Source organism: Scyliorhinus canicula, chromosome 7 (genome assembly GCF_902713615.1).
Source record: "Scyliorhinus canicula chromosome 7, sScyCan1.1, whole genome shotgun sequence".
Taxonomy (NCBI): Eukaryota; Metazoa; Chordata; class Chondrichthyes; order Carcharhiniformes; family Scyliorhinidae; genus Scyliorhinus; species Scyliorhinus canicula.
This window is the reverse complement of record NC_052152.1, coordinates 88,620,565-88,637,256: the sequence shown is the minus strand read 5'-3', so window position 1 is coordinate 88,637,256 and position 16,692 is coordinate 88,620,565. Positions and strand designations below refer to the sequence as shown.

The following is a 16,692-nucleotide window of genomic DNA, read 5'->3' as shown; positions in this document are numbered from 1 at the left end:
CAGGTTTGTTTCAAACACGAGCTTTCGAAACACGAAACCTGGTGTTGTAAGACTTCTTACTGTGTTCACCCCAGTCCAACACCGACATCTCCACATTATAACACGTAACATAGACATGGTCCACATTTCAGTTCTGGCAGCATTTCTCTTGCAGAGGGATAGCAGACATAATGGGACGAATGGCCTCCTTCTGTGCCATTCTAACCAATGATTCTGCCTCCACTGCACTCTACAGCAGTCCATTCCAGTTACTAACCACTGGCTGAGTGAAGTCTTGCCTCAATCGGTGCTCTCTGTTTCTCAACCCTCTGCCAATGGAAATGGTTTCTCCCCATCCTCTTCTTCTCTCACTACTCATGTATTTGCTTTGTTTGGCCCCTTGTTCCGCACTGTAACCAATCACTGTTTGTCAATGTACTGTGTCTGTACGTTCCCTCGGCCGCAGAAAAACATTTTTCATTGTAGTTCAGCACATGTGACAATAAATCAAATCAAATCGTGCCAGCAGTCCGCTTCGATGTCCACCACGTGGGAGGCTGCGCACGTCCTTCGGAACCGCGGCAAGCAGAACGCCAGCTCCCACTCCCAGGGCTCCATTCCCAGACCGCCGCGAGAAGGCGCGCCGGCTGCTGCGCATGCTCGGAGGGCTCCATTCCCAGACCGCCGCGAGAAGGAACGCCGGCTGATGCGCATGCTCCGAGGGCTCCATTCACAGACCGCCGAAGGAGCGCCGGCTGCCGCGCCTGCTCCGGGGGATCGCTCGGAAGTCCCCGGATGACGTGCCAAAGCCGATTCTCACATGACAACGGGAAGCTTCCGGCCGTTGATGATTAGCTGGGCGCTCGGAGTGGTTGCTGGGATATTTCGGTGACCATGTGCAGGTGAGGTATCTCTTTATTAGTATGGCTGCTGGTGTTTCCTGTAGGATATGTACTTACATCGTCAGGGCTTTAAAAGTAAGCCGAATACATGATATCTACAGCAGACCCACTCCCAACCCTTCCATCAGGCTGGAGTTTGTCCCGGATGGTCAGATTGGGAGCTGACCATAGTCAGTGGAAGTTGGTGAATTTTGCTCGCTGCAGCTCACTCCGGAGCTCTATATATCGCACAGATCACTGACAAAAAAAAAACCTGAAATAGGAGCACCACATCGGTTTTGAAATCTGCATATTTCCTATACGTTACTGCTGTAACATATTGATATAACCAGGTAGATTAGTGTTTGAAAGTAACTGGATCAAGTAACTAATCTAGAGTCCGTAAATTCAAATGCCACTTCTGCAGTTTGAGAATTTGAACTTTGTTAAAAGAAGCCAGATCATAGGAAAAGCTCAACAGGTCTGGTAGCAGTTATCAGCGAACATGATTAGCCAATAGTGTTTAAAGTCTGCCAAGTGGCAAACTTAATCCACGTTTGGAAAGAAAGGTTCAGACTGTAACTGAAATGTGTTCATTAATTGCTGAGATTGTTAAGAATATTAGTTTGACACTTAATTATTTTCTGCAGGGACTAAAAGGGGTCGAATAGATTTGCCATTTAAATAATTTCCATTGTATGAGTCTAAAAGATATTTGTTCTGGTGGATCAGGCGATGAATATGATGCAATCTCAGGTACATAGGAGCCAAAGGCATGTGAAAGTTAATAGTTATTTTATTCATGTTCTTGGGATATCTCAAGTGCTTCACAGCCAATACATTAATTTTGAAGTTTGCAGGCAAATGCAGTAGTCAGTTTGTGCATGACTAGGTTCCCCAAACAGCAATGTGATAAATGACTACTCAGCCTGCTTTTGGTGGTGCTGGTTGAGGTGTGATTGTTGGTACAAGGGGTTATGGGGAGGAGGCGGGAGAATGGAGATGAGAAAAATATCCACCATGATTGGTGGAGCAGACTCGATGGACCAAATAGCCCAATTCTGCTCCTTTGTCTTATGGTTTATGGCACAGAAATTAGCAGAACACTTTGAAAAGCACTAAAGAAATAAAATTTCTAGCTCCACCTCTCCACATTTTTCTGAAGTGGACAGAATATTACTGTTGTTGCCTACTTGAGCTCCATTTTAATAATGTTCTCATTTCTGCTTGAGCTTTGGAAGAGTTAGAGCATTGCAGTCTACAAGTATTAATATTTAGTATTTAGATTTTGAATTAGCTGTTCAAATAGTTACTAACAAGCAGTCCTATCCACACTTCTTTTTTAAAAACTATATATTTTAAAATTTTAGACTACCCAATTTGTTTTTTCCAATTAAGGGACAATTTAGAGTGGCCAATCCGCCTAGTGTGCACATCTTTGGGCTGTGGGGGCGAAACCCACGCAAACACAGGGAGAATGTGCAAACTCCACACAGACAGTGACCCAGAGCTGGGATTGAACCTGGTGCCGCGGTGCTGTGAGGCAGCAGTGCTGTCCACTGCGCTACCGTGCTGCCCCCCTAACCACACTTCTAGCACAGAATTTATGTTCCATGAATACTTTACTGTCGAGGCTGGGTCATTTAGCATGTTCAAGATTGAGATGGACAGATTTTTAAAAATGTTTTTGATTTTCACATTTTTATGTTACGCATTCCAGTTCACACTTTAAGTTTACAAGTTTCATTACCGTGCATAGTATTGAGCAAAGCAGGCAAAGAAAAATTGCAAATTACAAGTGAGTGATAATCCAAAGAAGAGCGAGAAGAAAACAAAAACAATACACACAAACCAGGATGATTATACATATTTAATGTTCTCTCTCTCTCTCTCTCTCTCTCTCTCTCTCTCTCTCTCTCTCTCTCTCTCTCTCTCTCTCTCTCTCTCTCTCTCTCTCTCTCTCTCTCTCTCTCTCTTCCCCCCCCCCCCCCCCCCCCCCCCCCCCCAACAAAATGTGCCTGTGGGCCCCCTTTGGCCACCCTGTCTTGCCCAGTGTGTTGATGCTTCCCACTGCCTTTTCCTGTTTGCCCTCAGGCCTGTCTCCTGTGGCTATGTCACTTGGGTCACTGTCTGTGCGGAGTCTGCACATCCTCCCCGTGTGTGCGTGGGTTTCCTCCGGGTGCTCCGGTTTCCTCCCACAGTCCAAAGATGTGCGGGTTAGGTTGATTGGCCATGATAAATTGCCCTTAGTGTCCAAAATTGCACTTAGCGTTGGGTGGGGTTACTGAGTTATGGGGATAGGGTGGAGGTGTTGACCTTGGATAGGGGGTAGGGTGCTCTTTCCAAGAGCCGGTGCAGACGCGATGGGCTGAATGGCCTCCTTCTGCACTCTAAATTCTATGTTACATCTATGTTTTGCACGTCTTTGGACTGTGGGAGGAAACCCAAGCAGACGCAGGGAGAATGCACACCCCGCACAGACAGTGACCCAAGCCGGCAATCGAACCTGGGACCCTGGAGCTATGAAGCAACTATGCTAACTAACCGCTGTGCTACCATGCCTCCCTCACTCCTGTTCCCTTACCCCCTCACTCACTCTCTCCCCTCCCCCTCCCCCCCTTCTCTTTCCTTTGCGATCCGACTGGTTGCTGGCTATGGGCAGGTCTTGGGACAAGTTGATGACTGGCTTCCACGTGCTGTGGAAACCCGCTTCCGACCCATGGATGGCAAATTTTATCTTGTCCAGTTGGAGGAATTCCGACAGGTCAGTCAACAGCTTTGGGTGGTGCTGCCGATCGCAAGCTGAGCAGCATTCTTCGGCGGGCAATTAGGGAGGCAAAAGCTAAGGCATCGCCGCCCCCCCACCCACCTCCCCCTTCAGTTCTGGCTGATCTGAAACCCTGAAGACTGCCACTTTTGGGCATGGCTCCACTCCCCCCCCCCCCCCCCCCCCCCCCCCCGGACATTGCCTCAAAGAAGGGTGCCCAGAACCCGACAAGTCTGGGCAGGTGCAAAGCATGTGGGCGTGGTTAGCCAGGTCCCCCTGGTAGTGTTCTCATTTGTCCTCATTGACAGTAAGGGTCTTGAGGGTAATCTAGATTAGTCGGGAAGGTGGGGGTCGCGACTCACGGGAGGGTCGGGAGCCATCCATCGTGGCGTTCCTGATCGCGGGAATTCAGGCACAACGGCCACAGCAGCCGGCTTTTAAAAATGCCGGCTCCAAGTGGCTTTAAAAATGACGGCTGTGACCGGCTTTAAAAATGCCGGCACGCTGCACATACCCAGAGAGAAACATCGCCTCCTCCTGGCATCAGCACGCAGAAGATTTTTTTAAAAATTCAATTCAGTCTTCCTGCATCTGTCTTGAAAATGCTCAATGGCTGAGCCTGTAGAACTCTCATTGACAGTGAATTTTAGAGATTAAAAAGATTCACAATACTTTGAGTTAAGTAATTCCTCCTCATCTATGTCTATAATCATCACATTGTAATTTTCAGACTATATCCCACGCCGTAATCCACCCATTTGAGGAAAGCTTACGTTCTGCATATGTTCTGTAGTGTCCTGAGAGAATAATGCCTGTTTCGATTAGGCCATTTCTCATTCTTCGCTACTCTAAACTATAGAATATAAACCCAGGTTTACCGTACATATTAAAAGTACGAGAAAATGGTGGGTCGCGAATGTAGTCCGACTTGGGTCCCAAAGGATGGCCGATTCGTAAAAATGGATCCGGGCAAAAAGTTTGAAAAACACTGGGTTAGATTGGTTATTACATTTTTTAAGGGAAAAGTGAATAAATATTTGAAGTAGTGCAAGATATCGAAATGTGTGATTAGCCCATTGCTCTAGCAAAGAACCAGCACAAGACAGGTGCCTAATAGCCTCTTGCTTCTGTACTGTAAACCTCTGATGTTCTCTAAGAGCATGAAACAGGCTTGGTTCTGCAGATTTACTTCCAAACGTTCATCTGCACTAAATTTTCACAGAAAATCTGCAACTTCTGGCAAACGCTGTTTGCCATTTATTAAAACTGTCAGACTCAATGTTCTTCCCAATCTACCAAACATTCTTGTGTCCCTTTATACAAATAACAAGAAGGACCTTTCACTTCAAATCAATCCAGGACTGGATAAAGAGGAAGAGAAAAACTTTTATCAAGTCCAAAGGGAGAAATTCAACAATGGCCCTAGAGGAATGTAGGAAATGCAAGAGTGAACTTAAGAAAGCAATTAGAAGAACAAAAAGGGAGCATGAAAAATGACTTGTAAATAAGATTAGGGTGAACCCCGAGACATTTTATAACTACATTAAGGGGAAGAGTAGGGCCCATTAGAACCAAGGGACAATCTGCATGTGAAGCCGCAGGACATTGCTAGGGTGTCAAATGAATACTTCTCATCAGTCCTCACGCAGGGAGAGGGTGACGTAGGTACAGAATTCAGGAATTGGGATGGTGAGGACCTTGAGCAGCTTGACATAGGAAGTGAGGAGGTATTTAGGCTTTGACGGGCTTAAAAAAATAAATTTATTGGGGCTCTGACACATGTTTGTAATTCCTCTCTGGTCCGGGGGGGGGGGGGGGGGGGGGGGGGGGGGGGTTGAAGTGACAGTGAACTGGAGAACAGCTAATATTATTCCACTTTTCAAGAAGGGTGGTAGAGATAAATTGGGGAATTAGAGGCCTGTGTAGGGAAACAATTAGAGAAAATTCTGAAGGAGATAATTAATTTCCACTTGGAAAGGCATGGGTTGGTTAGAGTTAGTCAGCATGGTTTTGTGAGGGGGAGGTCATGCCTAACAAATTTGATAAAGTGACCGAGAGTGTGGATGAAGGAAGTGCAGTTGATGTAGTTTATGTGGATTTTAGCGAAGACTTTAACAAGGTCCCACAAAGGAGATTGATTGAGAAGGTTGAAGCACATTCAAGGAAACTTGTCGAGATGGATCCGAAACTGGCAATGATAAATAAGTTTGCAGTTGACACCAAGATTAGTGAAGAAGAGGGTCATAGGCTACAGGATGATATCGATAGGTTGGTCAGATGGGCAGAGTAGTAGCAGATGGTATTTAATCCTGATAAGTGCAACGTGATACACTTTGGAAGAAGAAAGTGACAATGGAGTATGTAATGAATGGCAGGACACTAGGAAGCTCAGAGGAACAGATGGATCTTGGGGTAATTGTTCACAGATCCCTGAAAGTGGCAGAGCGGGTGAAGTGGGTAGTTAAGGCATATGCCTTTATCAGTCATGGCATAGATTATAAGAACAAGGAAGTTTTGCCAGGGCTGTACAGAATGTTGGTTAGGCCACAGCTGGAGTATTGTGTGCAGTTTGGTCACCTCACCAAAGGAAGGAGGTGATTGCACTGGAAGCGGGGGGTGGTAGTGGTACAGAGGGGATTTACCAGGTTGTTGCCTGGGACGCATCTGAACTATAAGGAGAGACTAGGTAGGCTTAGATTGTTTTGTTACGCCACAACTGGAGTACTGTGAGATGTTCTGGTCACATCACTATAGGAAGGAGGCGATTGCGCTGGAGGGGGTTCAGTGAAGATTCACCAGGATGTTGCCTGGGATGGAGCATCTGAGCGGGAATGGGACAACTCATCGCCGCCGACTCATCGCCAGCCCAACTCATCGCCAGTCAACTCATCGCCAGCCCAACTCATCGCCAGCCCAACTCATCGCCAGCCCAACTCATCGCCAGCCCAATAAAAACAGTACAGTCAACAGACTTCTTAACAGCGCTCTGGAGTGAATGGAATCTATTTAAACCAACATTTCAGCACATGACCATTAAGAGCCCCTTTATTCACATTTAAAGAAGAAAATCTGTGAACAGCCTCAAAATAATTATGTTGTGTAATGGACATAAGTAAGGACAAGCTTTTTTCTACAAAGCACCGTAGTATTTCGCCAAACCTTGCAGTGTGACAGAAGTCTTTATTAAATTCTACCTCTCAAACCAGAAATTTCTCATTGTATCTGATTTGTATTGGAGTGTCTGTCTCAGCCGACCAGTGGTAAAATGCAGTTTAGATGCATTTTTCCGTCCGTCTCTGGTTAAATACAATCGTTTTTATATTGGGCACTTTTTAAATAGAGCCAATTTACTGAAAAATATTTTAAAATGTCCTTTGTTTTCTATAGGTTTAAATTGTTTAAATAGATTCCATTCACTCCAGAGTGCTGTTAAGAAGTCTGTTGGTTTAAATAGATTCCATTCACTCCAGAGCGCTGTTAAGAAGTCTGTTGACTGTACTGTTTTTATTGGGCTGGCGATGAGTTGGGCTGGCGATGAGTTGGGCTGGCGATGAGTCGGCGGCGATGAGTTGTCCTAGACCCATCTGAGCTTTAAAGAGAGACTAGATAGGCTTAGATTGTTTTCTTTGGAGCAGAGAAGGTTGAGGACGGATATGATTGAGCTGTATAAGATTCTGAGGGGTTTGGACAGGGTAAATAGGAAGCAGCTATTCCTCTTGGTTGATGGGGTTAATCACAAGCGGGCATGGTTTTAAGGTGAGGAGCAGGAGATTCAGAGGGGATTTGAGAAAAGTTATCACTTATAGGGTGGTGATAATCTGGAATGCACTGGCTGGGAAGGTAGTGGAGGCCAGAAACCTCACAACCTTTAAAAAGCACTTGGATGAGCATTTGAAACACCATCATTTTCAAGGATATGGGACAAGTAAGTGGTATTGGAGTGAGATAGGGTAGTTATTGTTGGTGGACTCGATGAGGTGAAGCGTCTTTTCTGTGCTGTATGACTCTAAGACTTCACAGGTTAATGCAGGCAGTAGCAAAAATACTTGTAAACCTTTCTGTCTTTCTCTCCTCCTTAATAGGCTCCTCAAAACCTACTTTGACCAAGCTTTTGGTCATCTATCCGAATATCTCCTCGTGTAACTCCGTGCCACATTTTGTGTGATAATGCTCTTCGAAAGCACTAAAGTTTAGTAGTGAGACACATCATGTAAATATGAGCTGTTTAATTTTTGGGTATTGCCAGCCATAGGTAAACTCAGCAACATTAATGTCACTCTTATCAGAAGCGTATATTAAATTTGACACCAGAATTTAATTACTTGGGAAGTGATGAATGCTCCCAAAATCTATTTGATGCACTAGAGTATGACAGCAGGAGTAAAGCATAGACGGAGGGAGCTTTCAGTGGGAAATTTTTGCAAGGTCTTTTAAAACTAACAAATCAAGATAACGGATTGTGGTACCTAGACATTACCAAGATTACAAGAGTAACGGTGAATAGGAAGTGAATCAGAAAATAGTACTGGACGTGGATTTCCAGAAGGCATTTGGCAATGTGTCATAGCATAGGTTGCTACACAAAGTACTGTGAGTAGGGGGTGACACATCAGCATAGATAGCTGTTAGTTAATAGGAAATAGAGTAGGAATAAATGACATTTCGTGTTGGCAAGATGTAGGAGTGGATTTCCATACAGATCAGTGCTAGGGCCTCTTTTCATTCCATGTCAATGACCTGGATGAAGGGATCAAATGCATGGTTGCTAAATTTGCTGATGACACAAAGAGACATAGGAGAATAAGCTGTGAAGAAGACATAAGGAGACTGCAAAAGGATATAGATAGGTAAAGTGAGTAGCCAAAAATTTGTCAGATGAAGTATAATGTGGGAAAACATGAACTTATTACTTTGGCAACGTATTATTTAAATGTAGAGAGATTGCAAAACTCGGTACAGAGGGATCCGAGTATCGTGGTATATGAATCTATGCGGGTACAGCAAGCGATTAGGAACGTAAATGGAATGTTGTAATTTACTGCAAAGGGAATGGAATATAAAAGTAGGGAAGATTTGCTACAGTTGTGCAGGCTGTTGTTGAGATCACATCTGAAATACGGTGTACAGTTGTGGTCTTTTTATGTAAGAAAGGATATAACTTTTGGGAGCATTGCAGCGATGGTTCACTTGACTGATTCATGGGATAAAGGGTTATATTGTGGTGAAAAGCTGGACAGGTTGGGCCTGTATCCATTGGAGTTCAGAATATTGAGAGGTGATAATATTGAAACATGCAAGATCCTGAAGGATCTTGATAGTGGATGCTGGAAGGGTGTTTCCCTTTATGGGAGAGACTAGAACACAGTTTAAAACACAGTTTAAAAATAAGAGGTCTCCTATCTAAGACCACGACAAGGATAATTTTTATCGCTTGGTTCTGAAACTGTGGAATTCTCTTCCCCCGAAAGCAGTGGAAGCAGGGTGATTGAATATTTTTAAGGCTGAGCTAGGTAGATTCTTGACTGATAAGGGAGTGAAAGAGTATAGGGGGTAGATAGGCAAATGGAGTTGAGGCCACAATTAGATCAGCTATGATCTTATCAAAAGACAGAGCAGGCATAGGGGATTGAAAGGCCTACTCATGGTCACGATTGGTTTATATATTTATAGTGATCAGGTGACATCACATTATATTTACTATTCTGAAAGTTGTTTGAGGAGGGGTTCTGTCGGAGATAATCCCTCATTTTTTCTTAGACCGTGGTATTTTTTCCTCCTGCAACCTCCAGACTTTTAGAAACCAAGCCTGGTGTCTCCTAATCCCGATTTCCAGAGTTACCTCATTCCCCTTTTTAATATCTGCAGCCATGGTTCTTTATCCCAGTTTCAAAAGCTTTGTAAAGGTTGCTGAGTTTCACAATATCTGTAATAAATGGAAATTTGTTTCATAGTTTCATCATTAAAGGAATTGTAATCTAGCTCTTTTGGTTCTAAGAGTGCTGTGAATGTTGCGAGCTTATCCTGGGATGAACTAGGTACATTGGGGACTGTACATCAAAAGCAGAAAGACTGATGATGACAAAGTAAATAGAAGAAGATATAAATGAAATAGATAAATTCATTAAGAGTAAAAAAAAAGGCAAAAAGTGAAGCCGAACAAACATAGGACTCAAATATTGATAAAGGATGTGTAAATAAAGAAAAGTTAAAGAAAGGAATTAAATATTAATCATGAAAGATGATGCTTCTTGGGGGCTCGGCATTGATGGAGTTCAACTGATGATTGCGGAATAAACTTTAATGTCGGTGAGGTTGACGTAGTTTTAGATTAAACTTATTTTCTGACCAAATGATGGATAAAGTTCATAAATTCACAGGAGAAACATAGAGCTGACAACACGGAATTTCCTGTAGTTTGGGCCACTCCAATGGAGCTTTGTGATGATTTGGGTGGGAAATGCAATTCTTGTTGGTGCAGTAGGTTTGCTCTGCTGAAGTGAGAATAAGGCTTTGTCAGGACAGAGCAGGCATCTTACTCTTCACTTGGCCAGGATGGAGGATTCTTGGAGGTGACACAGACAATTGTCCTGTACCGTGGTGCTGACATCTGTTGCTGATTATAGGCACGTAAAACGCCACTGTCACTTGGTAAAATTGGGTGACAATTTTCACGATGTTAGAAAGTATGAATTTACTTTGGATAAAAGTGGTGTAGAAAACTTTGGATAAAAGTGGAGGAAACATGTAGTAATTATTTGTTTCCCTTTATCTTTTCACAGAAGCTGCATCACAATTGTGTACCTTTCATGTTTCATGCAAACTTCTGGCAGCCGACATATTTAGCAGTCTGCCTGCATGCAGTAAAAGATCTACCTATCCAAACTGCGCACACATGAGGTGTTTTAACCAGAAAGATGAAATTAATCCTCTCCGGTGTTGTGAATGGATGTCGCCATGGTAAATTGATTGAAGTAGGACGGAATGGCAGTAAAAGCATCAACATTCCTGGTTGTCTGCTTTATACCCGGACAGGCACAGTTCCACATCTGACTCATGATACACTCAGCCTTATAGAAGGAGTTCCTGAACCTGTGCACCTGACATTATCTACACTGTATGTGCAAGTATAAAACACTTTTTTCTTTTGCCCTTGGGTTTAATGCAAATATGGTCAGTACCTGGTGAAATATAACAGTATCCTTCTGTCGAATACAAGTTCCAGTATTTAAAGATCCACGTTGACATGGGTTGGATTAATTCAAGTGTGTACATCAAAAGAAGTTCCTTTGCCTTCAGTTCGAGAGTGAGTCTGGGAACTCTGTATATGCACTGTGAGACCATTTATGTTTACTGCATATTGCCCTGGTGTCAGTGAATGATGCCAGATGTCCTATGCCTAGCTTTATTGTAATGTTGGTTGAAATACCTGTATTTTCCGCTAACTTTTAAGAATATTTAAAAGTAAGATGCCAGGTTTTGTAAGACTTCTTACTGTGCTCACCCCAGTCCAACGCCAGCATCTCCACATCATCTGCTCTAGGAAGGAAGAAGACTTTTGGAGGAAGACTTTTCTGTATGATCTCAGCTCTTGGCTGCATGGATCAACATAATCATTATTCAATAAATTATTATAGAATAAAATAGGTTATGTGCTTCGTTCAGCACTATTGTTACTATGATTTGTAGTAATGCAAATGCATATATGCTATGGGTTAATGAGTAAATTATATTTACTGACTTGCCTCTGATTTAATGAGTTAATCCCTCACACTGATTGAAATTGTGAGTTGAAACCTTATTGAGAATGTTGATGGCGTTCAAGCCAGTAGACAAAGGAGGTCTCCAACTGGTTGGATACACATTCTGGTCACCCAGATGAAGTACAAGTATTTTGATCTGTTGCACCACCCAGTTCATCTTCCTTTATTACATTTATGCCATAAACCACTGCATGATCAGTCGCTGTCTGTTCACTTGTTATATTTTATAGTGTTAATAAAAAACATCTCACCAAGTTTGCAATAACAAGATTGTGATTTTTAACCACTGCATCTTAGCTTACCAAACATCATAATGTTGTTTATTTCCGGTATTATTCGGTGCATAAATAGTATTTGTTTATTTTTATTCCCCTCAGGGCTGAGCACCACGAAGTTCTGGAGCAGTATAAACAAGGCATCGGAAAATTCATAGGTATTCATTGTGTTCTGTGGGCCAACATGCTATTCCCCGATTCACACCAGAATATGTTTCAGATTGTCCACATCATTTGTACATGTCTAGTTTTATGATTCGTGTAGCATGTTATTCAGCAGTATCCATAAATACTGTGTTGATGCAGGTAAATCTTGTAATAAATAGTAAGAAGTCTTGCAACACCAGGTTAAATTACAACAGGTTTGTTTCGAATCACGAGCTTTCGGAGTGCAGCTCCTTCATCAGGTGAGTCAGGTTGTAATAAATAGTTCAGGGGCGGCCAAACCCTGGGTTGTGAGCCGCTATGTGGTTCTTTCACATACATTGTGGCTGATTCCTTTTATTCCAGTGCAGTTGCAAAATTCCTTTTGTAGTTTCCTGCCGTCTTGTATAGGGCATGTAAGCATCATTGCCACTTTCTCCAGCTCCCTAACCCATCCTCTTGCTGTTGATTGCTAACTTGCAGCACTGTCTGGAAAGTGAGGAAGCAGTTTAATATAGATCAGGAATGTAAGACTATTGTATTGGAACATAAGTGCCCAAGTTGAAATTTATTGTTCAGTAGGAGGTTACAACGTCTTTTCAAGTAAAATCAATTCTTTTTTAAACCTCTTGACCGATTATCCACATTGGAAGAGTAAGTGGTGCGCATGTGCTAGCCCTGATGTGTGTCAATGAAGCAGATTTGTTTTTTCCATGATCTGAGTTTTGTGCAAAACAAGTCTGGAGGATAAGGGAGAAAAAAAGCAGGTTGAAGGAAGTCTGGAAAATTAGAAAGGAAAATACTGAAGCTGAGCGTTTAGAAGAATAAGAGGTGACTTGTTTGAAACATGTAAGATCCTTAGGGGTCTTGACAGGGTCGATGTGAAGATGTTTCCTCTTGTAGGCAGATCTAGTACTAGGGTCCACTTTAAGAATAAGGGTCATCTATTTACGACAGAGATGAGGGAAAAAAATACTTTTCTCAGAAGGTTGAGAGTCTTTGGAGCTCTTCTTCAAAAGGCGTTGGAAGCAGAGTCTTTGAATATTTTTAAGGAAGAGGTAGATAGATTCCTGATAAGGAAGGGTGTGGAAGGTTTTCGGGGATAAGCGGGATTGTGGAGTTGAGGTTGCAGCCAGAAAGCCATGATCTCATAGAATGGCGGAACATGCTCGAGGAGCTTGGCTCAAGTTGTATGGTCATAGGTAATAAAAATTTGTCTGTAAACGTTGCCCAGGACTTACAGCTCTCGAATGTCTGAAGATTATTATATGCAGCTCTGAGGTTCAGAAAGTTTGACCACCCTTGGAATAGTTAGTTATTAATGAATCCCCTTGCACTATATAAAAAAAAATTCAACAAATTGAAAATGAGCACAGGTAAAAATGCTAGAAATCGGAAATAAAGAGAAATTAAGTCTTGAAACCCTAGTCTTCAAATATGCATTTTCGGCAAATCTGTCTGACACAATATTAATTGTTTTAAGTTTCAATAAATATGTATGTTCCACTTCTAATCTTCTAATCCCTCTCAAGTTTTACTCCAATGAATTTTAAGATTTATGTTGTCACTAAGTAAAACTTTTGTTTTGGATACGTTTCGACAACACTAATGCCACTATACAAATTCCAGCGCACTCCCACAATGTTTTAGCTTGGTTATTGATGGTTTCAGAGTTTACTCATTTGATCAATTTGAAAGAAGTTATTTATTTTAGTCTGCTTTATGACAGGTATGCCAGACTCAGTTCTGTATTGTTCTTTGCATGACCCAGCCAGTCGATGTCCATCAGGATACAACACAAACAAAGTAAGTTAGCTATGAGTGTAGAAGCACAATTTAGCTGATACTTGACGGTTTTTCATGCCTTGCTTTTATTTAATTTGTTTTCTAAGCTGTCAGCAGTGCTGATCGTTATTACTACAGTTCGATTTGACTTGAGAACAACATGCTCATACCAAAATTGCAGAATGCAGTATTGATGCTCTCGTGTTCAAAAGCAATATTTTCATCTATTTAAGAGCCCTTACAATTGGAGTTCCACCATGAATTTACTTCATAAGATTATTCTGAGATTGATAATTGCTTCAATGCTGAATGGTTGTATGGGGACTGTAAATGGTAATCATAGAATTATAGAATTTACAGTGCAGAAGGAGGCTATTCGGCCTATCAAGTCTGCACCGGCTCTTGGAAAGAGCACCCTACCCAAGGTCAACACCTCCACCCTATCCTCATAACCCAGTAACCCCATCCAACACTAAGGGCAATTTTGGACACTAAGGGCAATTTATCATGGCCAATCCACCTAACCTGCACATCTTTGGACTGTGGGAGGAAACCGGAGCACCCGGAGGAAACCCACGCACACACGGGTGGGATGTGCAGACTCAGCACAGACAGTGACCCAAGCCGGAATCGAACCTGGGACCCTGGAGCTGTGAAGCAATTGTGCTATTCACAATGCTACCGTGCTGCCCCCAAGTAAGATTGGCATCAACACAACTAGGGTGAAGGGTCTCCCATATTTCTGGAACAGTACCCAAAAATGAATGATCTCATCGGGAAGAAAAAAGTAAACTGAGGCAGGGTGAGGAGCTGTTGGTGGGAGGAAAGTAGGCAATATTAAATTGCAAATCTGATGTTACTGAATGTAGAAATGTGAAGAAGGTGGAGTCTGCATAATATGATTTAAAATTGTAGTTTTAAAAGTAACCAGTTTTTTAATCCCGGAATAATTTGTGAAATTTTTAACATTAAAATCCTGTACAAATCCATTTCTTACATTTTTTTGGTGCCTTATGAGCTAATGCCTCTTTTGTTTCCATCATTCCAACTGAAAAGACCGTATCAGTGTGGGGTGGAGGTGGGCGAATTGAAATAACGTTGTCAAAGTTCATGGCAATCCAACAAGCCTTCAGAGCCGATTGGTACCAAAGCATGGCAGATGGTGAAACTCTGCCTCCAGGAGCTTCAAGGAAAAGGGTAAAGAAATCAGTGGATCGTACTCTGTGCTTCTTGGATGAGTGCCTCAAGGTGCATCAGAATTCAGAGGTAAGACATGACGGCAAGAAGGTCCTTAATGCATCACATCCAGAAAGGAAATCTCTCTATAGCAAGATCATAAATGTTTTTATAAGACTTGCAAATAGAAAATTTTCCTCACGTTGTAGGTTTGAAGCACAACTTTGACAATATTATAATTTTTTGATTGCCTTTTCAAAATTAGTGTTTTTAAATGGTGAGAATCCTACATAAGATGTTCCTGACAACAAAGAGTATTCCACGAGTAATGATAATGACTTGACTAATGCAGGCCTTCTCTAAATGTGGCTTAAACATCATATTCAGCAACGTCTTATGTGGTATCCTAATACAGTGACTGCAGGGGGGAGGGGAGAGAGAGAGTGTATCTTATGCCTTGAATGCCCAGTGATGACTGTTTTAAAATCGGGGCCCCATTTACATTTTTCTCCTGCGTTTCCTGGCCAACCCTGTCGACAGGAACTCTGGCACTAGAAGACCACAGCCTGTGACCCTTGGGGCTGGGGTACCAGTCACCTATTCCAGCAGTGAGAAGAGATTACAATTGGCAGAAGCATGTTAGTTGTTTCCTTGCCTGGGAAAATTATGCACTCTTGCTCACGAGTCCTGAGGAAACTCAACCAGCAACTGTTAAATGTAAATTGGACTCTCAGTTTCACTGTGGGAGCCTGATTTAGAATCATAGAATTTACAGTGCAGAAGAAGGCCATTCAGCCCATCAAGTCCGCACCGGCACCCGGAAAGAGCACCCTACCCAAGCCCACACTTCCACCCTATCCCCATAACCCAGTAACCTCACCCAACACTAAGGGCAATTTTGGACACTAAGGGCAATTTAGCATGACCAATCCAACTAACCTGCACATCTTTGGACTGTGGGAGGAAACCGGAGCACCCGGAGGGAACCCACGCACACATGGGGAGAATGTGCAGACTCCGCACAGAGAGTGACCCAAGCCAGGAATCGAACCTGGAACCCTGGAGCTGTGAAGCAATTGTGCTAAACACTATGCTACCGTGTTGCCCACGGTAGTTTTAAGCATGTTGATAAACAGTCCCATGTCTCTAAACTAGAACACTTGCAAACCATACAACCTGCCACTGTTAAAATGGCTGCAGTTACATATGCAGCAAACATACAAGTTCGCTAATACAAAGAACAAAGAAGAATAGAGCACAGGAACAGGCTCTTTGGCCCTCCAAGCCTGTGCTGACCTTGCTGCCCATCTAAACTCAAATCTTCTATACTTCCTGGGTCCGTATCCCTCTATTCCCATCCTATTCATGTATTTGTCAAGATGCCCCTTAAATGTCACTATATTAAAGTTTTAGACCAATACGCCTCTTCTGGCTGAAGTAATTTTGTTGAATCTTTAAAATAGTTATGATGGAGGAGTTACTATAGAAACGATGCTTGCTGGTGCTTCTGGTTTGTGAGAGTATGAATCCCATGATTGAAGTGAAATGGTAAACTTGGCCTACTTAATGTTGCTAAATGGATATGTTGTAAAAGTAGCTGTTAATTATATATTTATGAAGTGTACGACAAAAAATGAGATACCTATTGAAAAGAACACAATACATTTCCTAATATTTGAAGACAGTAAGAAATAATTTAGAATGCTAATTAGAAGCAACTTTGTGACAGTAGGGTAAGTCTTATAGAGCTAGGGTTTCGGATCTATTGTGATAGGGTTTCTTTTAAGTTTACGTTTGTTTTTGAGTGCAAAACCTATCAGTGAGGGGATGTTAATTCTGGACCACATTGTGTTGAGACAGTCATTATTAGTATTGAGCACTCTTGGGCCAGGGTGGCAAATGAAAGCTTCCTTTTTGCTCCAAAA

The 16,692-nt window shown here is 42.5% G+C and overlaps 1 protein-coding gene across 1 annotated transcript in view; it reads left to right on the top strand.

Annotated features, from left to right (window-relative positions):
- Positions 1-756: 756 nt before the first annotated feature.
- qtrt2 (queuine tRNA-ribosyltransferase accessory subunit 2) overlaps positions 757-16,692 on the top strand; it is a 49,738-nt gene continuing 33,802 nt past the window's right edge. The window contains exons 1-5 of the mRNA XM_038802415.1: positions 757-881; positions 10,407-10,741; positions 11,765-11,820; positions 13,536-13,612; positions 14,648-14,857. Of these exons, the coding sequence (XP_038658343.1) occupies positions 10,542-10,741; positions 11,765-11,820; positions 13,536-13,612; positions 14,648-14,857 (543 nt within the window). The 5' untranslated portion in view covers positions 757-881; positions 10,407-10,541. The remainder of the gene's footprint in view (positions 882-10,406; positions 10,742-11,764; positions 11,821-13,535; positions 13,613-14,647; positions 14,858-16,692) is intronic.